Below are 25,727 nucleotides of genomic sequence, written 5' to 3'. Positions count from 1 at the left end.
CCACATCTGGGACAAATAATGATGATGGGGCTGTGACAACCGTTTGCAGACAATGATGATGCATGGCGAGTCAGCTGCAGCTTGAAGATAATATATAGATAGGACGGTCTGAAAAGAATGAAGATTTGGATTTTTTGGGGTGCTTGTGTAGGGCCTCAAATGCTTCAGCCTGCCCCTGGACCTAACAGAGCCATTTCTCTTTTTTTTTTTTTTTTTTTTGACTTTTCCACGAAGAAATGACAGAGCAGCTTGTGTTATAATCTTGTGTTACAGCCCCAGAGCTCAGAGGAAGCGGGGTCCTGTGTCATGGAGAGCACCGTGCTTCCTGTCCGGGAATAGTCTGTGTTTTTTACACTCTGCCAACATTCATGCACAGCATAACATTTCTGGATAGTTTAGACTTAAGAGGATTCCAACCGTCACTGGCAATCCGTTCCATTCACAGAGGCAGAGCCAGAGAGAATAAGAAATACCCCCTGAAAGTTATGATTGTGGAAAGTTATGAGTTGAAGGGTTTGTAATAGACTAACTTATTGTAATTCTGCAGTTTCTTTATAATATTCATGGAATTATGCGCCAGAGCTATGCATCCTGGTGCTAAGACATCTTACCCTCTCCATCCCATAATAATATTGCATGAAACTCAGAACAATGAAACAGACTTCTATTGCAAAACATGGAAATAGATTTGAATGGATTATACTTTATTGTCAGAAGAATCGACTGTCTCTGAATCAAACAATTTAATCCTTGCCTTTGGAAGAGCAGAAAAAAAACTGTTCAGAGAGGCTGCACATTTAGGCCATTACAATAATTATTCAATATGTTTAGTTTATTATGAATTTAAGGAGGCTCTAAGTTATTTTAACACCACAAGTGAGCCTGACCCACCTTAATGTGTATGTGTTGTTGGAAAACCATATAAAACATGCTTACAAGAGCTCTTTCAGATGATGAATGCACGTGTGCCATGCCACACCACCCATGCAGTTATGCGAGTAATGCAGTGGTTAATGACTTTGGGTGTCTAGTAGATGTAGGCTGGCAGTAGTCTGGTTGGTGGTGGACGCAGCCCTTTATCAGCTGTATTTTCCAGCTCTGCTCAGTGAGAAGAAAGTCTGTTCTGTGCTCGGCCATAAGGAAACAGTGTTCTGTCAGCAACACCCTGAACAAGTTCACATAGATAAGTATTCATTCAATTCAGTTTCACATACAAAAGTGGACATGCACAAACACACAGAGACATGCATTCATTCAGTTGAAAACCTTGTAACTCCAGTTTTAATGTTTTTACTTGAAATGAAAGATCACATGACCCTCTCAAGAGCTGAGAGGCATGTGACCATTGGGATTTTGAAAACTTCTCAAAACCCACTGGATAAATTGAAAAAAAAAAAAAAAAAAACGCATGGTGGTCAAGCTAAAAACAAGTGTTTTTCTTAGTTCCTTAAGAGCTGACATGATAGAGATACCAGACATGCTGTATGTTGTAGTATGTTGTGGTAAATCATACATGGAACACATATTTTTCAGTCACAAAGCCGCAATTTAACATTGCCTTGTATAGTTTTCCCTTAGCTGGGTTGCCACTTGTGGTATAATGAGCAATTATACGCCTTGATTATTATATAAAGTTTGCTTAGTGTTCCTATATAAAAAAAAAACACCTTCCCAGCATGTTCTTATAAATACAGGTGAGGGCCAACATCAACTCAGTCAAAGCAGCTCTATGCAGTTATTTATTTTTCCTCTTAACCCTGATCCTGTTAAGTCCAAGACTCCTCCGTGCTAACAAAACTCCCCTTTCCAAAATAAATACGATGCACTAAATAACATCCATTTTTTTATTTTTAGAAGTCCATGAAACCTAGAGGGAGACTCGGCATGTTATACATAAGTCCTGAGACTTCATGTACAACGGGAATGAGGATCTTGTTTTTGATTTCCGGTAATCGTCGAAGCTGCAGACTCAGTTGTGCTGTGATGCGGCAGGTACAGAGAGGCCTCCACACACAGCAGACATTCATCCATGTGAGGCACGAAAAAATAAATACTCTCTGCTCTCAACAAAAGTTCTCCTGAATGGTTTCTAACAAAATCCTTTCAGCAGTGGAGACATGGAGACCAGCAATGTATGGAGACTTCAGGGCGGTTTACAGTTCTCAGGCCAAAACTGTTAAAATTTAAGTGGAGAGAAAATCAGTAGACTGGTTTGTCCTGTTAAAATCTCTGCTGGCAAACAGAAAGAAGTAAACAATGATACAACATTCTGCAACCAGGCAAAAATGAGATCTCTTCTGAGTTTCATCACTGAATAAATGCATGTGTTTTAACCGAATTTTTTGGGTCTCTATTACTGCCATGATCTCATTATTAACATCGGAGCAATTACATATAGAGGGGAGGGGTGGGATTGATTGAGACAATGGTTACTGCAAGACCATACACTCTGCAGGCAGTGCTCACTAAACCACACTGAAGATGAAATTCACTTTTAATTAATTGTGCAAAATACCAAACTATCAGAAAAATAACTTTTTTCTCTAAAAACTAGCTGAAATACCTGACAAGGAGATGATGCCAATGATACTTTTTTGTTGGTAATTATATATGTACTATATGTACATATTGATAAACTGTAGTGTATGTTATGACACACTGTGAATATATATATATATATATATATATATATATATATATATATATATATATATATATATATATGTATATATATATATATATATATAGAGAGAGAGAGAGAGAGAGAGAGAGAGAGAGAGAGAGAGAGAGAGAGACCTGCCTTCATTACTGTACTCCATGTCTTGCAGGACTCAGACAGCCGGGCTATTGAGAGTGTGGGCTTTGTTGTGAAAGGAGCTTATGAATAAAGAGGAATGTCTGCCAGTCCCCCGAGGAATCATCTGAAACTGCCATTTACACCACCATGTCACTCCATGTCAATCACTCTGCAGCCGTGTGGCACTCAGTCCCAACACCATGACAGATTTAGATAGCAACCTACCAGTGGCTGTTTTGAGTGTAAATATGATTTCCCTCTAACACAGCCAGGGGCATGAATTATTATTCTCTGTACTTACATGATGTCATGCATTGCAACACTGCACTTTATTTGTGGACAGGTTACAAATAGTACTGAGGTGGGCAGTGGGAGAGAATTTGCTTCCCTCAGTTCAGTTAGTCTAACAATCTTGTCATTTTGTCCCACCCAGCATTCAGTATAAATAGCACAGTCTCTATGTACACCCTGTCCCAAAATCTATAGACAAATATTCTAAAAGTGGAATGATATAAACAGTCTGCAGGAAATATGGGACAATTGCCGACACAGTTTTGCCATAAAGGAACACTGTGCACAGCCAGCCTTTGAAGTTTGGTCCAGGTAGTTCAGTTACACTATTCAAACCTAAATGTAATGAGGTTGACTGACTGAACAAGTCCAATCCCGACCTCTCAAATTTGTCATTCCTATCATGCATGCATCTCTTTATCCTCTCATCAGAGCAGTTCATATGGAGGTGGAGAGGAGGACAGGATCATAGCATTCCCACAGAAGTCAGGAGCATGATCTAGAATGAATTAATAAGTTAATAAATACCTTGTTTTTATTCTATTTTTAATTTTTTATTTATAAAACCCCAACTTGTTATAACAAAACATGGACTAAGCACAATGCAATCTCTCTGAATACTTTAGATGTCACCCAAAACATATGAACAAAGCAGCAGTGGGGCTGATTTGTGTAATCCTATACAGCAAGTGCTTGCAGAGGGAGAGAGTCGACTCAGAGTTACCTGCTAAGCCCCACTTAAACTCCAACTAGCAGTATCAGTCAAGTGGGGCTCATTCCACCCACACCGACAACTTTTTTTTTTATGTGTGAACTTTCTGTAATTGCACATGTCACTATTTCCTGTCCTATGAGTGCTCACAGGTACCTAGCTGAAAGAGCAGTTTTGTTTCTGCTCCCCTCCTGTTTGGGTTTTTTCCTCTCTTTAATCACTGGAGTGAAAGCTAGTGGGATGGAAGAAGTTAAAGGGGTGAAGCATAATGCCCTCAAGTTTACTTGTAAGGCCAATAAGTGACAGTAGGACTGGCTTAAATAACAGACAGACATTTTTTTTTTTTTTTTCAAATTTTGATCCCAAATGATCATTGATTAATTTCTTTGAGGTAAAGAAGGCACAGTGTCACCCCTGGAGGTGAAAGTAAAACACCAAAAGAACACTAAGGTCTTTATAAGGTCACTGTTGAGTGCCATCACTAACGTCTCTACAGGAATAATATAGTAATTTTTCCTCAGTGGAACCTGGGAGCTAGAAAACTACTTACGTTACTAAAAATATGGTTTTGACTGAGTACCCCACCTATGAGGAGCATTACCTCATTATTGGCATATTCCAAAGAGTAAGACGCCCCCCTACCCACTCACCCAAAGACCAGCCAAACCCTTCCCCTCCCTTATTTTCCCTGAGCTGAGTCAAGCCCACCACATAGAGCCAGAATAATACTGGAAGTTAGATGACATTTCCTTAAAAATAAAAGAATGAAGTTTTTCACCTTGGGGAAAATATACTAGGGTGTAAAAGACATTTTTTAAAAATAATTAACAAATATTCAGAAGGATGGGTAGTGCATCAAATATGTAATGTGACTCAGGTACTGGAGATGCTTTTCTGGAAATGCAGCACCACTGCTATGAGTTAAAATGTCCTGTAATCAGACAGTACACATCCTTCAGGCTTGTTAATGTGTTTTGTGAATGTATTTGAGTTGGTTCTACTGTACTTGGCACCTCATTTTTGTTCACTCGATGCCGAAATACCTTTTCTTTGGCTTTTCTTTGTTTTTACATATTCCTTTCATTTGTTAGAAAATGAATATTTATTATTTTTTGCAGTTATTTCACACTGCACATAAGGTCTTTCATATATTTTGGTATATTTTCACAGTAGCCTACATTGTTCACGGGTCTTTTTGTCTCTCTAATACCCCAAAGTCAAATCATAATTAGAAAACACCCTAGACATTTGTGAGGTCTATGTTATTCTATGCTAAAGTCCTGTTCACACCATGTTGAATTTACTGTAAAGACGACCCGTCAACCTGGGAAAAACCTTTCACATCACCCTTCTTGTGGTCAGTACCTGTGGGATATGTGGGATTTTCTTCTATCTCTAACCTTGACTCATGAGTAGTGAAGTGTGTCAATATATAAAAGAAAGAGCAAGCCTTCATTTTGTCTCATTTTGCATTCAGTGGATCAGCCATCTGGTGTACAGCTCCAAATCCTTATGAGAAAAAAACAAACAAACAAACAAACAAACAAAAGGCATTGTTGGATGGATGTCCATGAGATATTCTACATTTTGAGTAAAAAATACATCTAAAAGCATCACCTTTGTGGGCACACTTCTTTTAGTTAATTTTAATATCTATTTCTGCAAACAAAATATCACTGGGGGAGCTTAAAGTGGATTTTTATTACCTCTGGTTTGTACTTTTTTTTGTCCAGAGCTTGACCTGCTGATTATCAAATTACAAGAACTTTCATTGTGTTAGTTTTTCTAGTTTTTGTTTGTTCAAATATATCTAACTTAACACAGAGAACCCTCAGATTTAGATTCTGGTTGGCCGCTCTATATGAAAATTAACTGAAGGCTGAAAATACACAAGTGTGCTGTTAGTTTATTAGATTTAATTTATGGAAGAAAAAGTAAAAATGAACACAATCAGGGTGAATGGTGTGTGTGCATTCCAAGCAGTTTAACATGTGAACACCTCCACAATAACAACATGTTACCTCAGTGTGTTACCTCTCTGGCTCCACCCGTTGTGGCTCTACTCAACTAATTGATTTAGTCCTCAGCCTAGGCTACTGCTAGAGCATCTCTTCGTGCAAGCAATGCTTTTAATTTGAAAGTAATGAGCAGAAGTGCTTTCAAAACAAACTTGTGTCTTGACGCCGGTGTGTCCCTCCACCCCTGCACTCTGGAGTTTGACAGCTCAAGTTGGTCCCAGCTGAAGGGAGTGTGTCCTCTCCATCCTGCCGAGCATCCAGAGCCTGTCGCCTCCGCCGCTTCACCGGGATTTTAAACTCACACCTGACGAGCTGCACCTCCAGGAGCCCAAAAGTGCAACACTGAGGAAGAGTGTGACCCGTTTTCTTCGACAGGTGTGGAGGTATTTCAGCAACAGGTAGGTCATACACTCTCCGTCAAGACTGTTTTTGGCCGTCTAGGTTTGTTGGGGCATATTTTATTAAGAAATATGGAAGTCATGAATAGCATTACAGCTGGCAGGTCCACTGCAACTTAGCTGTTTTTTCCCCCAAAGTAGTTCAGCCAACTTCGCCTAATCTTCTCATTAGGACAAAATTAGAGTCTTCCACTCTCTTAATCATATTTCAGGTGACTTTTGTAGTCAAAATTCAAAGTTATGTGGTTGATCATCATAAGTGAGGCAAACACCCTCCAACATTTTAAAAGTTAGACAAAAGCTAATTTTGGTTGTTTTTACCCCTCTTAAAATATATTCAGAAATATATGTTTATATATGATTCTGTGTGTTTCTCATAAAAATATATGCCACTAACAAAAAACTGTGTGAACTAAAGTTTTAGGTGAAATTTGCCCTCCACCACGTGCTTGATTCTTTCTGTTCATTCACAAAGATAAAATTAAAAGATAGCTTTTTATTGGTGGGGGTGCTTCTAACTTTTTCATATTGGACAACCAAAAGCACCGTATCATACTGTATCTGGAAAGTCCTGACTAAAAATGAATAACAAATTTACAACATCCCGGAGCTGATCTAACTGCTGAAATAAATGTGTAGAATTACACTAAATACACTATATAAACATAGTGCATGTCACCCCCCCCACCTCCATCACCACCACACACACACACGTCCCTATGTGAGTATTACAGGCTAGAGATTTTTCATCAGGGAGGGTGTGTCTCGTGCACAACATCTCTGGATTATGGATTATTTGCAGAGCTCATGTTTTAAATCTTGGATAGTTACATGAGAGATGTGCCTCATATAGAGATCAAATAAAAAAAAATGCATCAAGCACCCACTGCTATGATGCGATGATCAAAATGAACGTCACATGTTAAGGCTCTTGCTCGGTCTGTAGATCAAAGCCCTGTGACTGCGACTCTCCCTTCATGTCTTCCACTTTCCAATTCTTCTGCCTGAATGTGAGCAGTGTTGAAACATGATGGAAAGGGCCTCCTCTGGAATACACCGGGCTGTTTACATAGGCCCTAATGTCGTCAGAGCCCCCATAATACCAGCTTCAGGGGGAACAGATCTGGTCTTATGAGCCCCAGCCTCTATGGGAATAGACCTTACCACACCGGTTGAATGAGCACAGTGTGGAGTCGGCCACTAGCGCTGCTCACACATAACCCAGCTTCTAATGAACTGTCACTTGGTCAAAACATGACATTTTAGTCCGTGTTAGCCCAGAGAGCCACTCCCTCCAGGTCTGAACCACTTCTGACGTATTTATTTGGAGGCATGTAGAAATTTAAAACGCTCCTCTGTCAGCCCTCTGCTGCTCAGTCTGCTTTTTAGTTTTGCTCAGCGATGCTGCAGTTACATTACTGTGGTTTCAAGTATAGATTTATATAGGTATAGATTTCTAATAGCATCTCATTTCAAAAGATTTTATTTTTATTTTCAGGGAAGCATCAACTCATTCTCTTTTCCTTAAAGGACTGACTTTACCTGCTGTCACATCAGTTTGATACTCCTTCTTTGTGCTGAATGTGAATGTATGGGACTCAAAAGTGACCAGCCCACATACCATCTACCTTTATCACATTCATAAATGCTTCTAAGTTGTTTCTTTGAGACACCAGGTTGCTTGAATGAATACCCTGACATCGAGAGAATGTGGTACACAAGCTCATTCACTAGGACAGGCGGGGTGCTCAGAGTGAGTGGGATTGAGAAGTACATGTTACCAGAAATGTCAGTATTCTGGACTTTAACATTCCACCTCGTTGTTGAATCAGGTAGATGATTCAAGTTCAAGCTTATTTATGTTTCCAGCTTATTTAGAGCCCTTAATCATTATTAGTCAGTGTCAAAGGACTTTTATAGCATGAGGCCCATAAAATTACACCCTCTGACCTGAAACCTTAAAGGAAAAAAGTGCCACAAAATGCAAAACGCCAATTGAAGAAATCTTGGAAAGACCACAGAGAGAGGGAAGCCCTTTTTAGGCTGGCCAGGAGTGCAGTGTGTGCCAAGTGGCCAAATATTAGCTCTGATTATTTTAAATGAAATTATTAACTCTAGTCAAATAATGTCAAATAGTTAAAACGGATTAATCAAACCAAAACAAGATCAGAACAATACAATTATTACAAATTAATAAGCAACAAATAATCAGAGAAAGCAGATATTAGAAATAGACAGCAGGAGTAGCAGAGGGTCTCAGCCTCAGGCAGACGACACGGCAGCAGCACCCAGATGATTATGAGCCATTGAGCTGCAGCGCCAGCCAGGACCAGAGAGAGGAGGGACCCACTTGGGAATGGGTGGACACTATCACTCACTCACACTCACATAGGACACTCAGAAAGGGTCAGAGAGAGGAGATAAGGGCAGTGTTGGGGGAGAAAGAGAGCAATGGAAAAGATCTAGTAACATGGAGACAGACAGGGGTGAGCGGCAGGGTGATGGTTGACCGATCAAATGATGGGGAAAATCAGTAGGTCTGGAGTTTGGCTTTGAAAATACCAACAGAATTTTCCCCCCTGATATGTGCAGGTAGACCATAGCAGAGAAAGGGGGCATGATAATAAAAGGCATGGCAACCAGCAGACTTCTCATTGACCCTAGGAACAGCTGGGAGACCGTGTAGCTTTTCTTGTTTTGATCAGAATTGTAGCAGTGGCATCCTGGAGAAGCTATAGGCTTTTAATACAAGATACAGGCAGACCAGATAACAGAGTATTGCAATAGGGGCGAGGTGTGACAAATGCATGCACAAGGGTTTCTGCATGTTAACCATAGATTACATTGGATAAATTCTGATAATGTTATGGAGGTGACAGACAGCAGTTTTGGTAGCATTTTTGATATGTAAATCTATGGAGAGACTAGGGTGCAAAATCCCTCCAAGATTTCTGACAGAGGAACTCTTGGATATACAGTAGAGACTCCAAAATGAAATCAAAAATGAAAATCACTGTTAATATCATACGAAGATGTCTCTGTCTGACAAGACCAATAACTAACATCTCTGACTTGTCTACATTAAGCAACAGGACTTTGGAAGACATCCAGGCTTTTATAGCAGAAAGACACACCTTGAGGTTAAGAAGATGTGAGTGGTCACTACAGTTAAGGTGTATGTAGGACTGGGTATTGTCATGGAGTGTGGGTTGTTCTGCTTTTGAGTTCTGTATGCTGAATTCCAGTGGTATAGTCTACGTGATACGCAGGTATACGCCGTATACCCACTAGAAAAGGTCCCGAATTTCCGTATAACCACTTAAAAATGCGCAAAGATACGTATCAGTATGTTTTTTTTTTGACATAACATTCACTTTCCTGTTAATAAAGTCGCCTTCTCTGTGTTACGAAGTAGGCTCTTTTTGACCATATTTCGGGGGACACTACAGCTGGAGCTAACGTTAACGTTTCAGAAAGGGAGCCTGTGTGTGTGTGTGTGTGTGTGTGTGTACCTATGGACGGATGGATGCAGATGGATGCAGCACTGTTATGTAACATGTAACACACCAGCATTTTATACGCGCACATGCATGTGCGTTTGCGTGTATACCCACTAGAATAAACTAGACTACACCACTGCTGAATTCCTTTGCTGAGACACACAAGAAATATTATCACTACCATAGGCGCAGTATCTAAATCTTCAGTGAATCAATCACATAGAGATTGACATCATCATTATAAGTTATAAGTCAGTCTACAAGGAAAAGAAATGAATTTAGCCAAGTGTATTCCTGCAAATAAGTAAGCCATTTGTTTGGGCTGTAAAAAGTGAATTATATTTCCAGTGGTGCAAGTGGCTAGCAGGAAGATGTAGAATCTGCAGTGAGTGCCAGAGTGGCATCGTACCCGGCCAGATGGATTCCTTGCGCTCCTGAGAGGTTTTCTCAGAATTTCTGTGCCACTTTGTGGAATGCAGGATTACTGACTGGGTGCATGGGGCCAGGGCCCTGGGGCCCCAGACCTCCAAGGGTCCCTGATTGTTCATTATCTGGTTATTGGGTTCCCAGACACAATTTGTTTCATCATGCCTTAAATATTTTTACAGTTTGGGACAATCCATCAGTATGTGGGCCTTGTCTAGGTGTGCTATTACTATCTAATAGAAAGCCAGGCACTAAATGCAAAAGTAAAATAAAATATTAAAATATAAATATAAGAATTGTTGCATCATAGACATAGATGTCTAAATTACTCATGTTTGTCGAAGACAGCTATTCTACATTTGGTCCAAACTCTTCATGCTGTGTTATCTTATGTTTATATGATTGGAGATTTGCAGGAATGCATACAGAAAATATAGTAAGGAGCAGGATTTTTAAAATTTTAGCTAAGAAGAGTCAGTAAAGGTCTAACACATTACATGTTTTAGTTGTTATTTTTTCCATGCATTGTAGGAAGGTGGAACAGAAAGAAAGTCTCCTCATTTGTATTTTTTTCTGTTGGATATTTTTGACTTACTGACAAGTGTATTGAGCCTGTCTAGTTTAGTTTTTTGTACATTTCTTTTTGTATTCATCATTTTATTCAGTGTGGAGACAAGCCCACACAAAGTTTGCACCCAGGGCCCTGTGGTCCTATGATCCAGCCCTGGGAATGCTCCGTGCTTTTGCTTTTGCTTTGTACAATAAATTAATGTTCTCAGGTTTAGAATTTTTATGTCTTTACATTTTTGTATTCTGTGACACTCAACATCTCATGCACTTGTCCAGCAATCTCAGAGAATATTGCTGATAAATTTGTAACACTGTTATTCAGGTTGCTCCTATAAAGATTAACTGATTAACTAAGCCCATTTATGATGCTTCTGAATAATTGAGACACACACACACACACACACACACACACACACTCATCTGGTAAAAGTCAAAGCCTCCACTTTAAACGGAGGGAGGAGCAGGAACTGTTGCTCAGAAGTCTAACTGTAATAACAGCAAACATTCACTTTTGAAATAACTGGAGCTCTTTGTTTTCCGTCTGAGAAAATATGAGGCGGTTGTGAGAGGATGAGTCAACATACACCAGGACACATGAATATTACACACTTGTTTGGTCATTTTTTCCGGTTGCTTTATTCCACTCAATAAATGTGTTTTTTTTTTGTTTTTTTTTTAAACTTTCTTAAGTGTTCATTGTAACCAGATTTGTCAAGATTAAAATGGGAACAAGTAGGGCCTGCATACTATTTAATATGAATCCGTCTGAGGTGGAATCTGCTGCAGTGAAAATGGTTACATAGGTGCTACATTCCAGTCATTTCACTCTCAGGTACCGACTTCCAGTAGCATCTGATCTCAAAAGAATATTTTCATAGCAGTTCATTGCTCATGTCTTCCACTATGTGTAGCTGTGAGTCAGTAGGAAATGAGCTGCTATGAGTAGACTGGATGCACATCTCAGAGCTTGGATCTGAGATTTAGAATAGAATTAAATGTTGTAAATTGCATCTACATGGAATTAGTATTCAATATTTGATACAGCCATATGTTTTGAAGTTACATTGAATTTGATTTCGGCTTTGCTCCCTTTTTTTAATTTCAGGTCATGAACCGGTGGATTGTATTGCTGTCTCTGTGTCTGAATGTCATCTCAGCATCATTTGATTACATGTATGACGAGCATTCCTTTCTGGGTAAGAGAGCATCTCAAAATACCCTTAGTATGAGTTAGGCTGCATTGTTGAATTATGTGTAATATCACGAGAGTTTTAAAATATTTTCAGGTGTAGTGATCATGGTTCCTGGGATTAAGTGATATTCAAGTTTTGTTGTCCTTATTTTGTCATGTATTTCCCTCCTTCACAGACCCTGAGGATGTCCTGAGTGTGAGCATTCCCCTTGAGGAGCCGCAGCGCCCTCTACTGGGAGGAACATTGGTACTACCATGCTACTTCCAGGTGTGTTTATCAGCTGTGGCAGTATGTTTTCCACTGTAAATTCAATACTGTTCAATACTGTATGTTCTTATGATCTGGTGAATGCTTCATTTTACTCTGATTATTCTGATGTCACAAAGTGATTATGGACAAAGACATTAAAATTGAAAGATGTGCTAGCAAGCAGGAAAAATAACAAAAAAGGACAAAAAAGAAAATATAAAGTTATAGCATCTGCTCCCACTCACTTGCTAAAAAAAAAAAAAAAAAAAAAAATGGCATGGTACCAGCAGCAACCATAGAGTCCAGTGGTGACATTATGTGCCACCAAAGTCCAATGTGATGTTCTTTATTTTTAGCTGTCATGATGTTTGGCTGTAAGAATTAAACTGGAGATAAAATTGACACTGTTGCCTCCCATCTAGGACCACACGGTTCCTGATCCAGGAGCACCCACTATTGCTCCCCTTTCTCATCGAATCAAATGGAGCCGTGTTACAAAAGAAAAGGTCACAACTGTCCTAGTGGCCTTGGAGGGAAGGGTGCGTATTGACGAGAACTACCTGGACAGGGTCCACATGGTGGACTACCCTATGACCCCCACAGATGCTAGCATCAAGATAACAGAGCTGCGCTCCAATGACTCCGGATACTACCGGTGTGAGGTTCAGCATGGCATCGAGGACAGCCACGACATTGTCCATGTGCAGGTCCAAGGTATGTCTGTGTGATGGTTTCAGCTGCATTGGGACCAAAAGATTTTGTATCACATTAGTGTCAAATAAAATGAGTGAGTCAGTGAAGACTTGCAGACACTATAATAGAATATTCATAGATGGCTGCAAAATAAATGCCTGTGATTTATACACAATGTCTAAAGGATGTTTTTATGTTTTTTAGCAGGGTAAACACAGATGTTACTAATTACATTAATTAAGGTTCTGTTCCATTTAAGTTTAGCAGAGTCTTTACAGTGAGCCAGCATGCACATCACGGGGACCCTGGCTCCTTTAGACCTAACTGGAATGGAACCTTAATTAATGTAATTAGTTTACCCTGCTATTTCATGTCAAAATGGCTGCTGTGACAAAAAAGTCTATTGGTAGTAATTTCACACTCTGGAAATACAGCAGTCAGTATAGTGCAGTCAGTACTCTGAGTCACAGTTCAGTCACGACACTGAGTTATAGTTTTTGGTTGAAGTATTCCTTTAACCTAAAGTGCTTATTTGTCTTTTATAGGTGTTGTGTTCCACTACCGGGCCATCACTACCCGCTACAGTTTAACTTTTGAGAAGGCCAAGGCAGCCTGCATCCAGAACAGCGCAGTCATTGCTACGCCTGAACAGCTCCAAGCTGCGTACGATGATGGATTCCACCAGTGTGATGCTGGCTGGCTCTCTGATCAGACAGTCAGGTCAGTTTGTAAATGCCCATATCACAATCACTTACAGGGTTCTGGCTTCACACCCCTATGGGCTAAATATGAAAAGTCATGCACCAGTGATACAGTACGACAGCTTACAAACAAATATATAACAAAAATAGAGTAGTATATAATACAGCCATATGTCAAATGTGGACTCTTTAAGATATGAAAGGAAAAAATACACCCTAAAACACTGTTTAAAAACAAGTGCATTTCTAGGCCTCCTTTATAGTTTTGTTTTGTATCTTTCTTATTCATGGTAACTAGACAAATGTAGACAACATAACATCATGAGATATTTCTAGCAACTACAATGGAGTGTGATAGCCAAAAACATGTTGAACTATCTAAAACTTCAACAGTCCACATCAGGCTTTACTGTCAGTCCCTCTCAATCAAAGAGCAAAGGCTTTTTTCTGGACTTGTCATCTTACACTGCATAATCATACAGGGAAAAAAAATCCATCATAGAAGCAAATTTCTGAATTGAAGGTAGTCTCAATAGACCAGAATGCAACACAGCCAGAAGATATGTTATCTTTACAGTAGCTGTCACGTTTTCTCTTTCTTTTTCTTTTTTTTCTGGAAATACTCTCTTCTATTATTGCTGTCGCTATTGCTCTTTCCACCTGTAACTCCTTTAATGCAGTAAACGTTACAAAATGTCATTAAGATGCAGAACACTGGCATACAGTTAAATGTGATTTTTACTGGAAATGGGTACAACAAAACAGTAAAATGCAGCATTTCTTCACAATAAACTTCTGCATTACAATGAACATCACAAACAGATATCTAACAGTGTAAGAATGTCTGCAGTTGGATTTTCCTTTAAGCTGCATCTAAGATAAGCATCTTTTCAATAAATCCAAGGTACCCAATCCAAGATCCTCGTGAGAACTGCTACGGTGACAAAGATGAATTCCCTGGAGTCAGGACTTACGGAGTGAGAGACGTCAACGAGACCTATGATGTGTACTGCTTCGCTGAGAAGATGACAGGTAATTAAAGTGACAACCTCATACTCCTTCAAACGCTGCAGTGCCCCTTCATTTGGGATTCTCTGTTCATTGTTGTAGGATTGTCTTATGTATATTAATCTATATATTTGATTCTTAAAAAAGGTTTTTTTACTTTTTGAACCATCCTCATCTAATACAGGCAAAGTTTTCTACACTGGCTCTACGGCTAAGTTTACATATGCTGAGGCTGTGGAAGCGTGCTCGAAGCAGGGAGCCCAGTTGGCCACCACTGGTCAGCTCTACCTGGCCTGGCAGGGTGGCATGGATGTCTGTAATGCAGGCTGGCTGGCAGATAAGAGTGTCCGCTACCCCATAAATATTCGCAGGCCACAGTGTGGAGGAGGTCTGATTGGCGTGCGTACTGTGTACCTCCACACCAACCAGACAGGATACCCACTTCTTGATTCCCATTATGACGCCTTCTGCTACACGGGTAGGCTTGCAGCCATTTAGACCAAAGATTGAGATAATGAAAGAGCAATTGTTTGCAAAATGCCATTTGTTTTATTTGCTACCTGAAATTCATCAAGCAATATTTGAAGAATATAAATGATTTTGTCCTCAAAAAATGAATGGGAAGTAGGAGTGTGGTTAAAAAAATTGTTATGGTGCCTTGGTTGGAATTTGTATTTACTAATACTAATCTATCTACTTTGTTATATTCAGACTCCCTTGATGAGGAGGGCTCAGGCATAGACTCCTTTACAGAGGCTGGAAGTGGCGTGCTGAGTGTTGCCACAGTGACAAGGAGTCCAGACATCTTCTTTAGGAGGACGACTACAGAGAGCGAGGCGGTTGGAGAATTGTTCACTCAGCGGCCCACCGGTGTGGACTTCACTTACACAGAGAGCCCCTCTGAGCTGCCGCTGCCCCAGCCCCCCAGCTTTACAGAGGTGATCAGGGAGGAGATAAAGGCAGTCACCGCCCAGCCAGATATAGGCAGAGAGCCCAGCAGAAGCATCGCGATACCTCCAACTGGTCAGTGATGCAAATTCTTTTGCATGTTATGACATTTGCAGACATCCAGAATCAATTTCCTACATATATTGTAAAATTACCAAGAAAATCCTGCGACTCTTGATGAGAGGAAGTGGCTTTAACAACAGAAATGAGAGAACCATTGTTGTCTCTGCTTGTAGGAGTGGTGTTCCATTACCGCTCAGGCTCTGGTCGATATGCGTTCACCTTCATTGATGCCCAGCTGGCCTGCCAGAGTATCGGCGCCTCCATTGCCACCCCAGAGCAGCTGCAGGCTGCATTTGAGGCTGGCTATCACCAATGTGATGCAGGCTGGCTACTGGACCAGACTGTCAGGTAAATCTGATATCCTACTCTATAGATATCAGGTGAAGAGATACCTTCCCTGTGCAAATGCAGATACCTATAAATAGTCTTAAATAACTAATGTTGTTTACCCATTTTCAGGTATCCCATTGTTTCCCCACGAGATAAATGTGCTGGCGACTTGGAAGATCGACCTGGAGTCAGGTCCTACGGCTTGAGGCCAGCAGATGAGCAGTATGATGTGTACTGCTACACTGATAGTCTCAGAGGTGAGAAAAACACTATTTAGTACACTGCTCACTGCACACTGCTCCTACGTAATAGATTTAATAGACGTAATAATAACTCCCTTTTGTCCACATAGCTGTTAGAATAGTGTACAGAGAGCTGGTCTCTCGTATTATGCTGCCACTTACCAAAGACATTCGAAATTTGGCACAGAATATTGTTTTGAAATTATTTCATGACAAGCTAGAGTATTTTGTAAGGTTTCACTAAAAATACTTAAAGTTACATAGCCTATAAAAAGCATTCAGTGCATTCAGTCTAATGTCAAACGTGATTACACAATGTTTAAGCCTATCAACTTTTCATTAAACTCATATCATTGCTAATTTTCTGACCATTCCATGACAGTTTTTTCTCCCATTTTTTCTTTGCAAATGAAGATTGAATGGTATTTCCTGACCCAGAAGTGTGTTGTTCAAGCAAGATAAATCATATAGGCCTCATATAGAGGTTTAAGCTGGACTATAGCCTCACTGTATTCATATTATGTACTGTGAAATTAGTGTAACATTGTTTTTCTTTTTTCTATTTTGTTTTTGTATTTTTATTAATAGTTTTTAAAAATTGTGATAGCTTTTAAAACCTTTTTTTCTTACTTTTTCTGACTTTTCAAACATACATTTTTTTCCTTTCTGATATTTAAAAACACATCAATTATTTTTACATTTTGTATTAAAATTTTTTGTCTGCTGGTGCAGACTGTGATATAGTCTGATACAGTCTTCAATCAGTGACAACAACAACAATAACAACATCAATAATAAATGGTTTTAATTAGTTTTCAGAAGAAATAAAGGGAATTTTGTGCACTGATGAAGTGTTTAGATTTCAGTCGGTTTATGGAGAAATGTAATGAAATGGGTGATGCTCTTACATTTTTTCTCTTTTCTCATTTTTTCACCTCTCTTCTCCATCTGCTCCTTAGGTGAAGTTTTCCATCTGGGTTCCAGTGAAGGTTTCACCTATGACGAGGCTCTGTCCGGCTGTCAGGAGCAGAATGCTACCCTGGCTTCCACGGGAGAGCTGTATGCTGCCTGGAAACTGGGCTTTGACAAATGCCGTGCTGGCTGGCTCATGGATCGAAGTGTCCGCTATCCAATCAACAACCCCCGTGCACAATGTGGAGCCGGCAAGCCAGGAGTATACACTATATATACACACTCCAACCAGACAGGGTACCCTGACCTTTATGCTAGATATGATGCCTACTGTTTCAAAGGTAAGTTCTTGTGTGCTATTATTTACTGTGCTCATACTGAATTCTTATCATTTTCACTAATTTATGTGATTCATTCGTCACTTTCTCTCATCATTTAACTCCTACAGCGGATATTCTACTCATTGCCAATGAAACTGGATTGAATATCACAGAAGTCCAGGAGGCTCTGTTTAACCTAACATCAATAACCGATTTGTTGAGGCCTGGTAAGCTATATTCTTCTCATGATAGAAGTTCATAATTATATGCACCAAGAACATGAATAGGTATTATAACTTTATAATGTTTTTTTCCCACTGTATCATTCCAGCTTTTCCCTCCATCGCCACTCCCATCTCTGTGGAGTCCTCAGGCTCTGGTTCAGGCTCAGCAGACTTTCATTCTGGGTCTGGGGTCAGTAGCACCTCTGGTGATCATTCTGGAGATCTATCAGCTTCTGGGGATCTATCAGGTTCTGGAGACCTGTCTATCTCTGGGGATCTGTCTGGTTCTGGGGACCTATCAGGTTCTGGAGACCTGTCTGTCTCTGGGGATCTGTCTGGTTCTGGGGACCTATCAAGTTCTGGGGGCCTGTCTTTCTCTGGTTACCCATCTGGTTCTGGGGATCTCTCTGGCTCTGGAGACCTGTCTGTCTCTAGAGACTTATCTGGCAGTGGGAGTGCTGAGCTGGCCAGTGGAGCCTCGGGTCTTAGCAGTGGGGACATCTCTGGATCAGGATTCAGTGGAGAAGGATCTGGTTTCACAGTCATTTTCTCAGGCAGTGGCATTGTTATGTCTGGAGGGGCCTCAGTTTCTGGAGAACTCCAAGAGGCCGGAGAGGGAAGCACAGGGATACTCATCTTCCCCTCTGAGACTGGCTCTGGGATGTTCAGTGGTAGTGGGGACCTGTCAGGATCTGAGAGTGGGTCTGGCTTCAGTGCTGAAGGGAGTGGCTCCAGCAGCTCCGGGTCAGGTGGACAGTTCTCTGGCATGTGGTCTGGTTCCAGCCCTAGTCAGGAGTTTTCTGGGTTCAATGATTTCCTCTCCGGAGTATACCCTTCAGGAAGTGCTAGTGGGCTCTCAGGGGAGGGGTCTGGCAGTGGGGATGCTCAGATCCTCCTGATAGATGGTGAACTGATTGACATGTCCACCTCACGCACCCACAAAGAACATGAGCTTGGGGGAGGCCTTCTGGAGTTCAGTGGCTCTGGAGACTTTTCAGGATCAGGGCTTCCCAGTGGTGATCTCAGTGGCTCAGCCTCAGGGAGTACCTCAGGGTTTTTCTCAGGTGTGACCTTTGTGGGGTCAGGGTTCATTGACCTTACACCATCATCCTCTGGAGAACAGGAGGCCTCTGGGTTTTTATTATATGGCTCTGGACAGGGAAGTGGTGGACATTTTTCTGGATATGAAACCTTAGGATTCCCATCTGGGTCTGGATCGGGAATCTCGGGATCTGAGTCTTCTGCCAGTGGAGAAGAAGGAAGCGTTACATTCTTGACTGGGGATTTTATGACAGAAGTATCAACAACAACCACTGTCTCTATGGAGCTTGGACGGAGCCAAATAGAGTACAGTGGAGACGGAAGCACCAGCATTGACTTTTTCTCTGGTAGTGCAGATGCATACTCCCCCACAGCCAGCGGTGTCTCATCGGGTACTGCCTCTGGAGATCTCTCTTTTGTGGTGCTGTCCTCTCCGTCCAGTGAGTGGGAACAGACAGTGAGCACAGCAGGGCCAGAGGAGGCACTGACTGGGACTGAACTGATGGGGACCACTGATGACAACTATGGGACCTTCGGCCCTGCGCTGATGCCAGCAGGACTTGCTGCGGCTGCCACAACAGTGCCTACTATCTCTCTGCAGACACCAGGCATCATCGAAGGACCTCGTTCAGTGGAAGGTAAATTACTCTATTCATTCATGTATTTTCTGTTATCAGTGGTAAAGTAGTACAATGTGTTTGCCTCATTTTACGACCTTACCACCGTCATTGTAACCAATATGCGATAAGGCATTCATGTTTCTCTTGTTTATCACTTATTTCCATGTCCAGGTGCCTCTGACCCATGTGAGCCCAACCCATGTGGTGCTGGTTCATGCACTGTAGAGGATGGGGTTGCTGTGTGTCATTGCCCCCCTGGACTAACAGGAGAGGCATGCCAGTATGGTGAGTCCCAAGACTGTGGAAAGTTTACAGGGTGCTATGATCCTGCTAATAATAACTAGTGATTTTTTTTTTACTCTTCTCATCTCCTTCTGTGATAGACACTGAATTCAGTACTGTATGAACAACTCTCAGTCTAACAGATATATTGCTCTGTATTTTTCTTCATTGTTGAGCAGCTTGCATGTTTTGTGTTGTTGGTCTGGATTCTTAAGCCTGTTATTAGAAATTATATTCTCAGATGTTTAGTTAACTGGTACTTCACTATTGGTCTGGTTTATGAAAAGGCATTATGAGACTTACTAACACTAATTATGTTTTGTCTCTCTTGTGTCCTGTCCTGACGTGTTGTACCATATTTTTTATGTGTTGTGTTGTCTCTTTCATTCTGTCTGCATCCGGCTATGGGTTGCTTTGATTTTGTGTGTCAGATCAAATGTTAAGGTGTTTGTCAAATACATATGTGCGCATATTGCCTTGCACTCATGTTGATCATTATGATCTTTATGTCATCTGTATTCATCACAACTTTCTTCAGCCTATGTTGTTTTTGGTCTGCTGTGCTAGTACGCCGCGATCATTCTGCTGTATGCATGCTAACACCAGGGCACATATATGCTTTGTGGCATCATATGGGTGCTCTCTGCCTTGTGGAATTTGAACACTGATCTTCTGCTGCAACTAGCCACTGATTCAAATGTAAACTTACTGCAAACAATACAGACTGCCAAGTTTGTATTGTATTACCTATTTTAAGACTGCCAAGATAAAAGGAATATTCTTTTTGGTAAGAGATAAACCCAGCCCTCAAATAATAAGATTAACACTAAGTAAGTAAAATAAAAGAACATGAATGATAATTTTAGTTTGCTCATAGATTGATGCAGTAAGTGTAATCTGGATCAAAGGTTGCAGCAGCTCTGATCACTAATTCCATCAATCCTGTGGTGTGCTGTCACAGGTCCACCACTTCGCCTCGCTGCCCCCCCCAACCCCACTGAGACAACAGTCTCACCCCACCCCTTTTTTGCAGAGGTAGATGTGTGCCATTCCAACCCTTGTACCAATGGAGCCACCTGTGTGGAAAGTGCGGACTCTTACAAATGCTTATGCCTACCCAGCTATGGAGGGGGACGCTGTGAGATCGGTATGAGATCGGCTTCAGCTAATCAATACTAACAACAGCCTTTCAAAAACAACTGAAAGAGATGCTTACTTTCATGAGCAGATAGCATCATCATTTGCTGTGGCTCTGTCAAAATATTTGCGGGTGAACTCTCCTCTGTGCTAGGACAGCCGTTTGTAAAAGAAAAAAAGTTAGGCTAAGTAATTTAGGCGGGGTAAGAGAATGAATGAAGCCTTTGAATGATGCAGTGGAAGGAAAGAAGTGGAAATTCACAAGGTTGACTATTCACCATGTTCTGTTTAAAAACACCACATTCCTTTTGGGGAGGACCCTCCCAACTAAGACGAAGTAGTATGTATTATTTTCCATTTTGTCCTAGGGGATTTTTTGTAGTTTAGAATGGAAATCCATCTTCAGGTTTGTGCTGGATGTCAGCCTGAGTACATTGCAGCAGGAAAATGTTTTCCTCCCTGAGTCGCAGGACAGGTACACTACAGAGTATGCAAAGGTAAAAACATGTACCTCGATCAGACACAAACACTACATGGGTTATGAACAATATCAAGCACTGTATCAGCTGCTACACAAGCACCCCAGAGGTAGCGGAAAGAATGAGAAGACTGCAGAGAGGCTTCTCATTAAATAGATACTGTGCTTTGGTCATCCAACCCATCTGTAGTTGTGGATGAAAAAGGCTCTTTCAGAATCATAGCTGAGTTATGAGTTCTATTGGAGTGTCATTGTGAATGTATTCCCTGTTTAAAATATGTATGCATATCTAGGTCATTGATAAAACTATGCTTTTGGTTTTTAATCATGTGGGATCTTGCTGTAATGTGATGCCGTCTCTGAAAATGTTCCCTGCTTGCTGTCGCGGCTGCAGATGAGCAGCAGTGTGAGGAAGGTTGGACTAAGTTTCAAGGCAACTGTTACCTGCACTTCACTGAGAGAGAGACCTGGCTGGATGCAGAGCAGCGCTGCAGGGCCCTGAATGCTCATCTGGTCAGCATCATCACCCCAGAGGAGCAAAACTTTGTCAACTGTGAGTGACAGGGCCTGGGCATTGTGGTGGTGGTGGTGGTGGTGGTGGTGTGTGTGTCTATCTGTGTTTCTGGAGAATGAGCAAGAGAGAATGAAAGAGTAAGCCCTTTCACATTTTTCTTCTCTCAGCAAATGCACAGGACTACCAGTGGATTGGGCTGAATGACAAGACAGTAGAGAATGACTTCCGCTGGACAGATGGTATTCCATTGGTGAGTGAGACGATCACACTGGTTTATCAAGTTAGGATAGTACAGGATATTGTTGTGTAGTATTGTACAGTAGATTATAATGCAGCATACTGATGTGGAAAACTTCGGTCCAAATCAGGCCAGATTGACTGCAGAAAACTTCTTAAACTTGGTACCAAAAACCCAAATAAAATCTTGTAGACTTCCAACAAAAATCAAGTCCAGGCAGAATCTTAAGCAGGCAGGTTTATTTTCATTCGAGATCTCAAATGGAAACAAACAGCGAGTCGATCACAAAGGAAAACGACTGACCCTCTCAATTCGTGCACCTGTTTATATCTTCTCCCATCCCTGGGTGCCCCCCCCCCCTACTATTTTCTTAGTTCACACAAAGAGCTTGTGTACGGCTAGTCGGTGAGATAAAAGCTCCTAATTGGGCCATATTTACTTTTGGGCTTGTAGATTTTGGATGCCAGCCGATTCTTTGTTGCCACTTTTCTAGATAAGAAGAGGGCTAATTGGGCACACTCAAGCTTTGAACTGAAGTCAAGAATAACCCGCCAACATCAATCCATGACATTTTGTGATCAGTGCAGGTGGATGTCTATGCATTTAAATATATAGTCAGGCCTTCTTAAACCTTGCTACGGCCCTGCTCATGCTCACTAAAAGAGCAAAGTCTAGACTTTTCGGGCATGCTACTGCCCAGTCCATGTACCTTAAAAAAAGATAGTCCAGTTTTTCCAAGCAGGCTATTGTCCTGTATGGGCACCTTAAAAAAAGATAATCCAGCTTTTCCAAGCACGCTACTGTCCTGTATGGGCACCTTAAAAAAAGATAATCCAGCCCTTCAAGGCTTGTTGATGTGATGTCCATGCAGATTTAAAAATACAATCTAGCCTTCTAAACATTAGTACTGTAAGGGCTGTGTAGATTTTAAAAAATGCAATCTAGCCTTCTAAACATTAGTACTGTAAGGGCTGTGCAGATTTAAAAACTTACAATCTGGTTTTCCAAACATTAGTACGGTAAGGTCTGTGAAGATTTGAAAAACACACCATGAGTTTTACTTACATTTGCTACCCTCTACAGTGTGGATATTTTTAAGCTCAGAATTACTTCTACAATGCCTTAATATATTTTAATATAGAGTTTCAAAGTGGGTGGGGGTATATTAGGTGATCAAGGTTCCAGAGGGAAAAAAGGAACATTAATTTTCCCAAATGCAGTATTATGTGGCAGCCTGTGTGAGCATCTCTAACACTTGGATGGGCATGAAACTCTTACCATTTGAATCATCAGTACAAACAAATAGTGTCTACAATGAGATAATTCAGAATCAGAATCAAAAATACTTTACTGATCCCCAAGGGGAAATTGGTTTGTAATTCATGTTCACTGAAAAAAGTCAAAAGTACAAGACTGTGTATTTAAAAACTTCAGGAGGTAAGTCAGCTATGAGACCCACAAATTATTGCTTGAAGACACAGTCAGTCATCGAACCTCAAATTCTGTTGCCTGCACTGGTGACGAGGAGCTACGATGCTTTTTGTCAACTTTATACACACATTTTTCGATTATTTCAGCAACTATGATGAAATGTTTTGTTCCTGACTGCAGCCACTGATCTGGAATACAATATTATATTATACTGAATATATTTGAAATTATTTTGTGGCCTTAGCTGCTGTCTTCACCGCCGTAGCGTTGGATGAGGCTCACGGGTACCATAGTATTTAGTGTCGTTTGACATACCAAACTAAGATAAAAATGTGATTTCTTGAGGTCATTGTAGATTGTAGAGATCTGAGAACTGGTGTATTGTGTTCAGCTGTCAGGGATGTTGGAGAGATTTTTTGCGGTAGACCAAAAAGTAATTTAACATTGCTCCTCTTTCCTCCTCAGCAATTTGTGAACTGGAGGCCCAACCAGCCAGATAATTACTTCAACTCTGGAGAAGACTGTGTGGTGATGATCTGGCATGAAAACGGCCAGTGGAACGACGTGCCCTGCAACTACCACCTACCCTTCACCTGCAAGAAAGGCCCAGGTACACAGGCTCAGGCTAAAAGTTGGATTCTGGGACTTTTTCCCCCATTAATAAATAGTTCATTTTATCATCTGGTTTGTGAGGTCAGGTTATAAGAAGGTTAATACCAACAGGCAGTGTTACCATGGCTAGAGCTGCTCTCTGTAGACCTGTATTAAATTTTTCACCAGCTGGGACGAGGATGACTGACAATGTTATTTCCTAGTTCCAATTTAGAAGTTAGGCTACAATTATTGCAATTGTCAGTTCGCCTGGTCTGAGAAGCCATTTTTACTATGGTGGGAGCTGATTACTGTTGGGCTGATGGTACATATGTGACCCTGGCTGCTACACCCGCTTGTCTGTAATCTGAACATCATTTCAAATATTCACTGCAAGACATGGAGACAAAGTGGAGGTCTCCTGGGTTTTACTTTTAACATTTGGCACTGCTGGAATCCATGGCCTTTAATACTGCAACATCAGTTCACTACTAGTTTGGATAATGGATGTGGATATTGTACACTTTTTTAAGCAAATAGAGACAGTTTGTTCTTTAAAATAATTCCATCCCAACTCTGTCCACAGTGTCATGCGGCACCCCGCCGGAGGTGGACAATGCTAGCATGTACGGTCATAGGAGGGAGCAGTACCCGGTCAACTCCATCGTTCGATATCAGTGTAACTCTGGTTTTAGACAGCGCCACCCGCCAGTGGTACGCTGTAAAGCAGATGGACAGTGGGAGAAGCCCCAAGTGGAATGTACTCCTTGTAAGTATAAACTCCATATAGCTACTCTTTTATCCAGCTTGTAGTTATTAGACAAGCGACACTTTCATGATTTGTTTGTTTAACTTGTTTAACATCTGTAACGCTTCTGTTGGCAGCATTATAATTTGTTTGATTGTGCCCTGTGAAGTATTCATGAATTCAAACATATGTCTTGCCCTGGTTGTAGTGAAACCCAACGAAAGAATACAGCGGAGGAGTACCAGGAGTCAAGCAGAACCAGCCGGCAGCGAGCTTCACTAAGGGAAAGGCAAACTTAGTTATTTTAAAAGAACATTTACAGCACACAAATCAATTTTCCTTTTTTAGTGAAGAGGATTGAAGGATTAAAAGATGTACTGCATCACGGTAATGTGTTTTTTTGTTCGTTTGTTTATTTGTTTTCTTCACCGTCCCCCATCCCATGGCCTTTAATTATGTATAATAATTTTATTGTTGGGAGTTTACATTCACCATGTGTATTGTAATGTGTTTGCTGACGTCATTGCTGGAATACTTTGCGCTATGTGACTTGTCTGTCCACAGACAGCAGCGTCTGTGGCCTCTACTTGGTTCACCCTGGTCATCCTTACTGAAACATTCAGAGCCGGAGGGAAATAGTCCGCACACACTGTCTGTCATTTAGGTGAACTTCGGCACTTTAGTATGATCATGAGGAAAACTGGTTTAAGGTACTAGACAGTCATCTGTTTTATGTCATTTGTCAGCTGTTCTCATAATCATAGCTCACTATTTGCAATTTCATCGGGGAAAGAAAATGTCAGGAGAAAGTTTGAGAAAAGCTTAAAGGAGAATAATGGTGTTTTTTAAGTTGTGCCCGTGGTGTAGGTTGCACACAGTCACCATAATAGGAGATATCAGAACTCATTTTCCTCTTTCAGAAGAAGTCATTGGCTGCCATTCATTCATGTATAATATTTAAAAAAAAAAAAAAATCTCATAGAATGAGATAATCCATCAGGGTAAACATGATGGAGCTGTAATTTGGTTTGGCTAAAGTTTGTTTTATCCTT

At 40.9% G+C, this 25,727-nt stretch overlaps 1 protein-coding gene across 1 annotated transcript; it reads left to right on the top strand.

Moving 5' to 3' along the window:
• The first annotated feature begins 11,826 nt into the window (after positions 1-11,826).
• On the top strand, positions 11,827-25,175 carry LOC115356509 (aggrecan core protein-like). Its single transcript, XM_030047710.1, has 18 exons — positions 11,827-11,908; positions 12,081-12,172; positions 12,577-12,868; positions 13,393-13,567; positions 14,453-14,580; positions 14,741-15,034; positions 15,268-15,579; positions 15,741-15,915; positions 16,027-16,154; positions 17,099-17,392; positions 17,500-17,598; positions 17,703-19,274; positions 19,428-19,541; positions 21,548-21,706; positions 21,835-21,917; positions 23,802-23,946; positions 24,514-24,696; positions 24,884-25,175. Exons 1-18 carry the CDS (start codon positions 11,884-11,886, stop codon positions 24,955-24,957), a joined length of 4,344 nt encoding a protein of 1,447 aa, XP_029903570.1. The 5' UTR covers positions 11,827-11,883; the 3' UTR covers positions 24,958-25,175.
• The last annotated feature ends 552 nt before the right edge of the window (positions 25,176-25,727 follow it).

Source organism: Myripristis murdjan, chromosome 3 (assembly GCF_902150065.1).
Source record: "Myripristis murdjan chromosome 3, fMyrMur1.1, whole genome shotgun sequence".
In the NCBI taxonomy this organism is placed as follows: domain Eukaryota; kingdom Metazoa; phylum Chordata; class Actinopteri; order Holocentriformes; family Holocentridae; genus Myripristis; species Myripristis murdjan.
The sequence above is the reverse complement of the archived record's forward strand: the minus strand, read 5'-3'. Positions and strand labels throughout refer to the sequence as shown.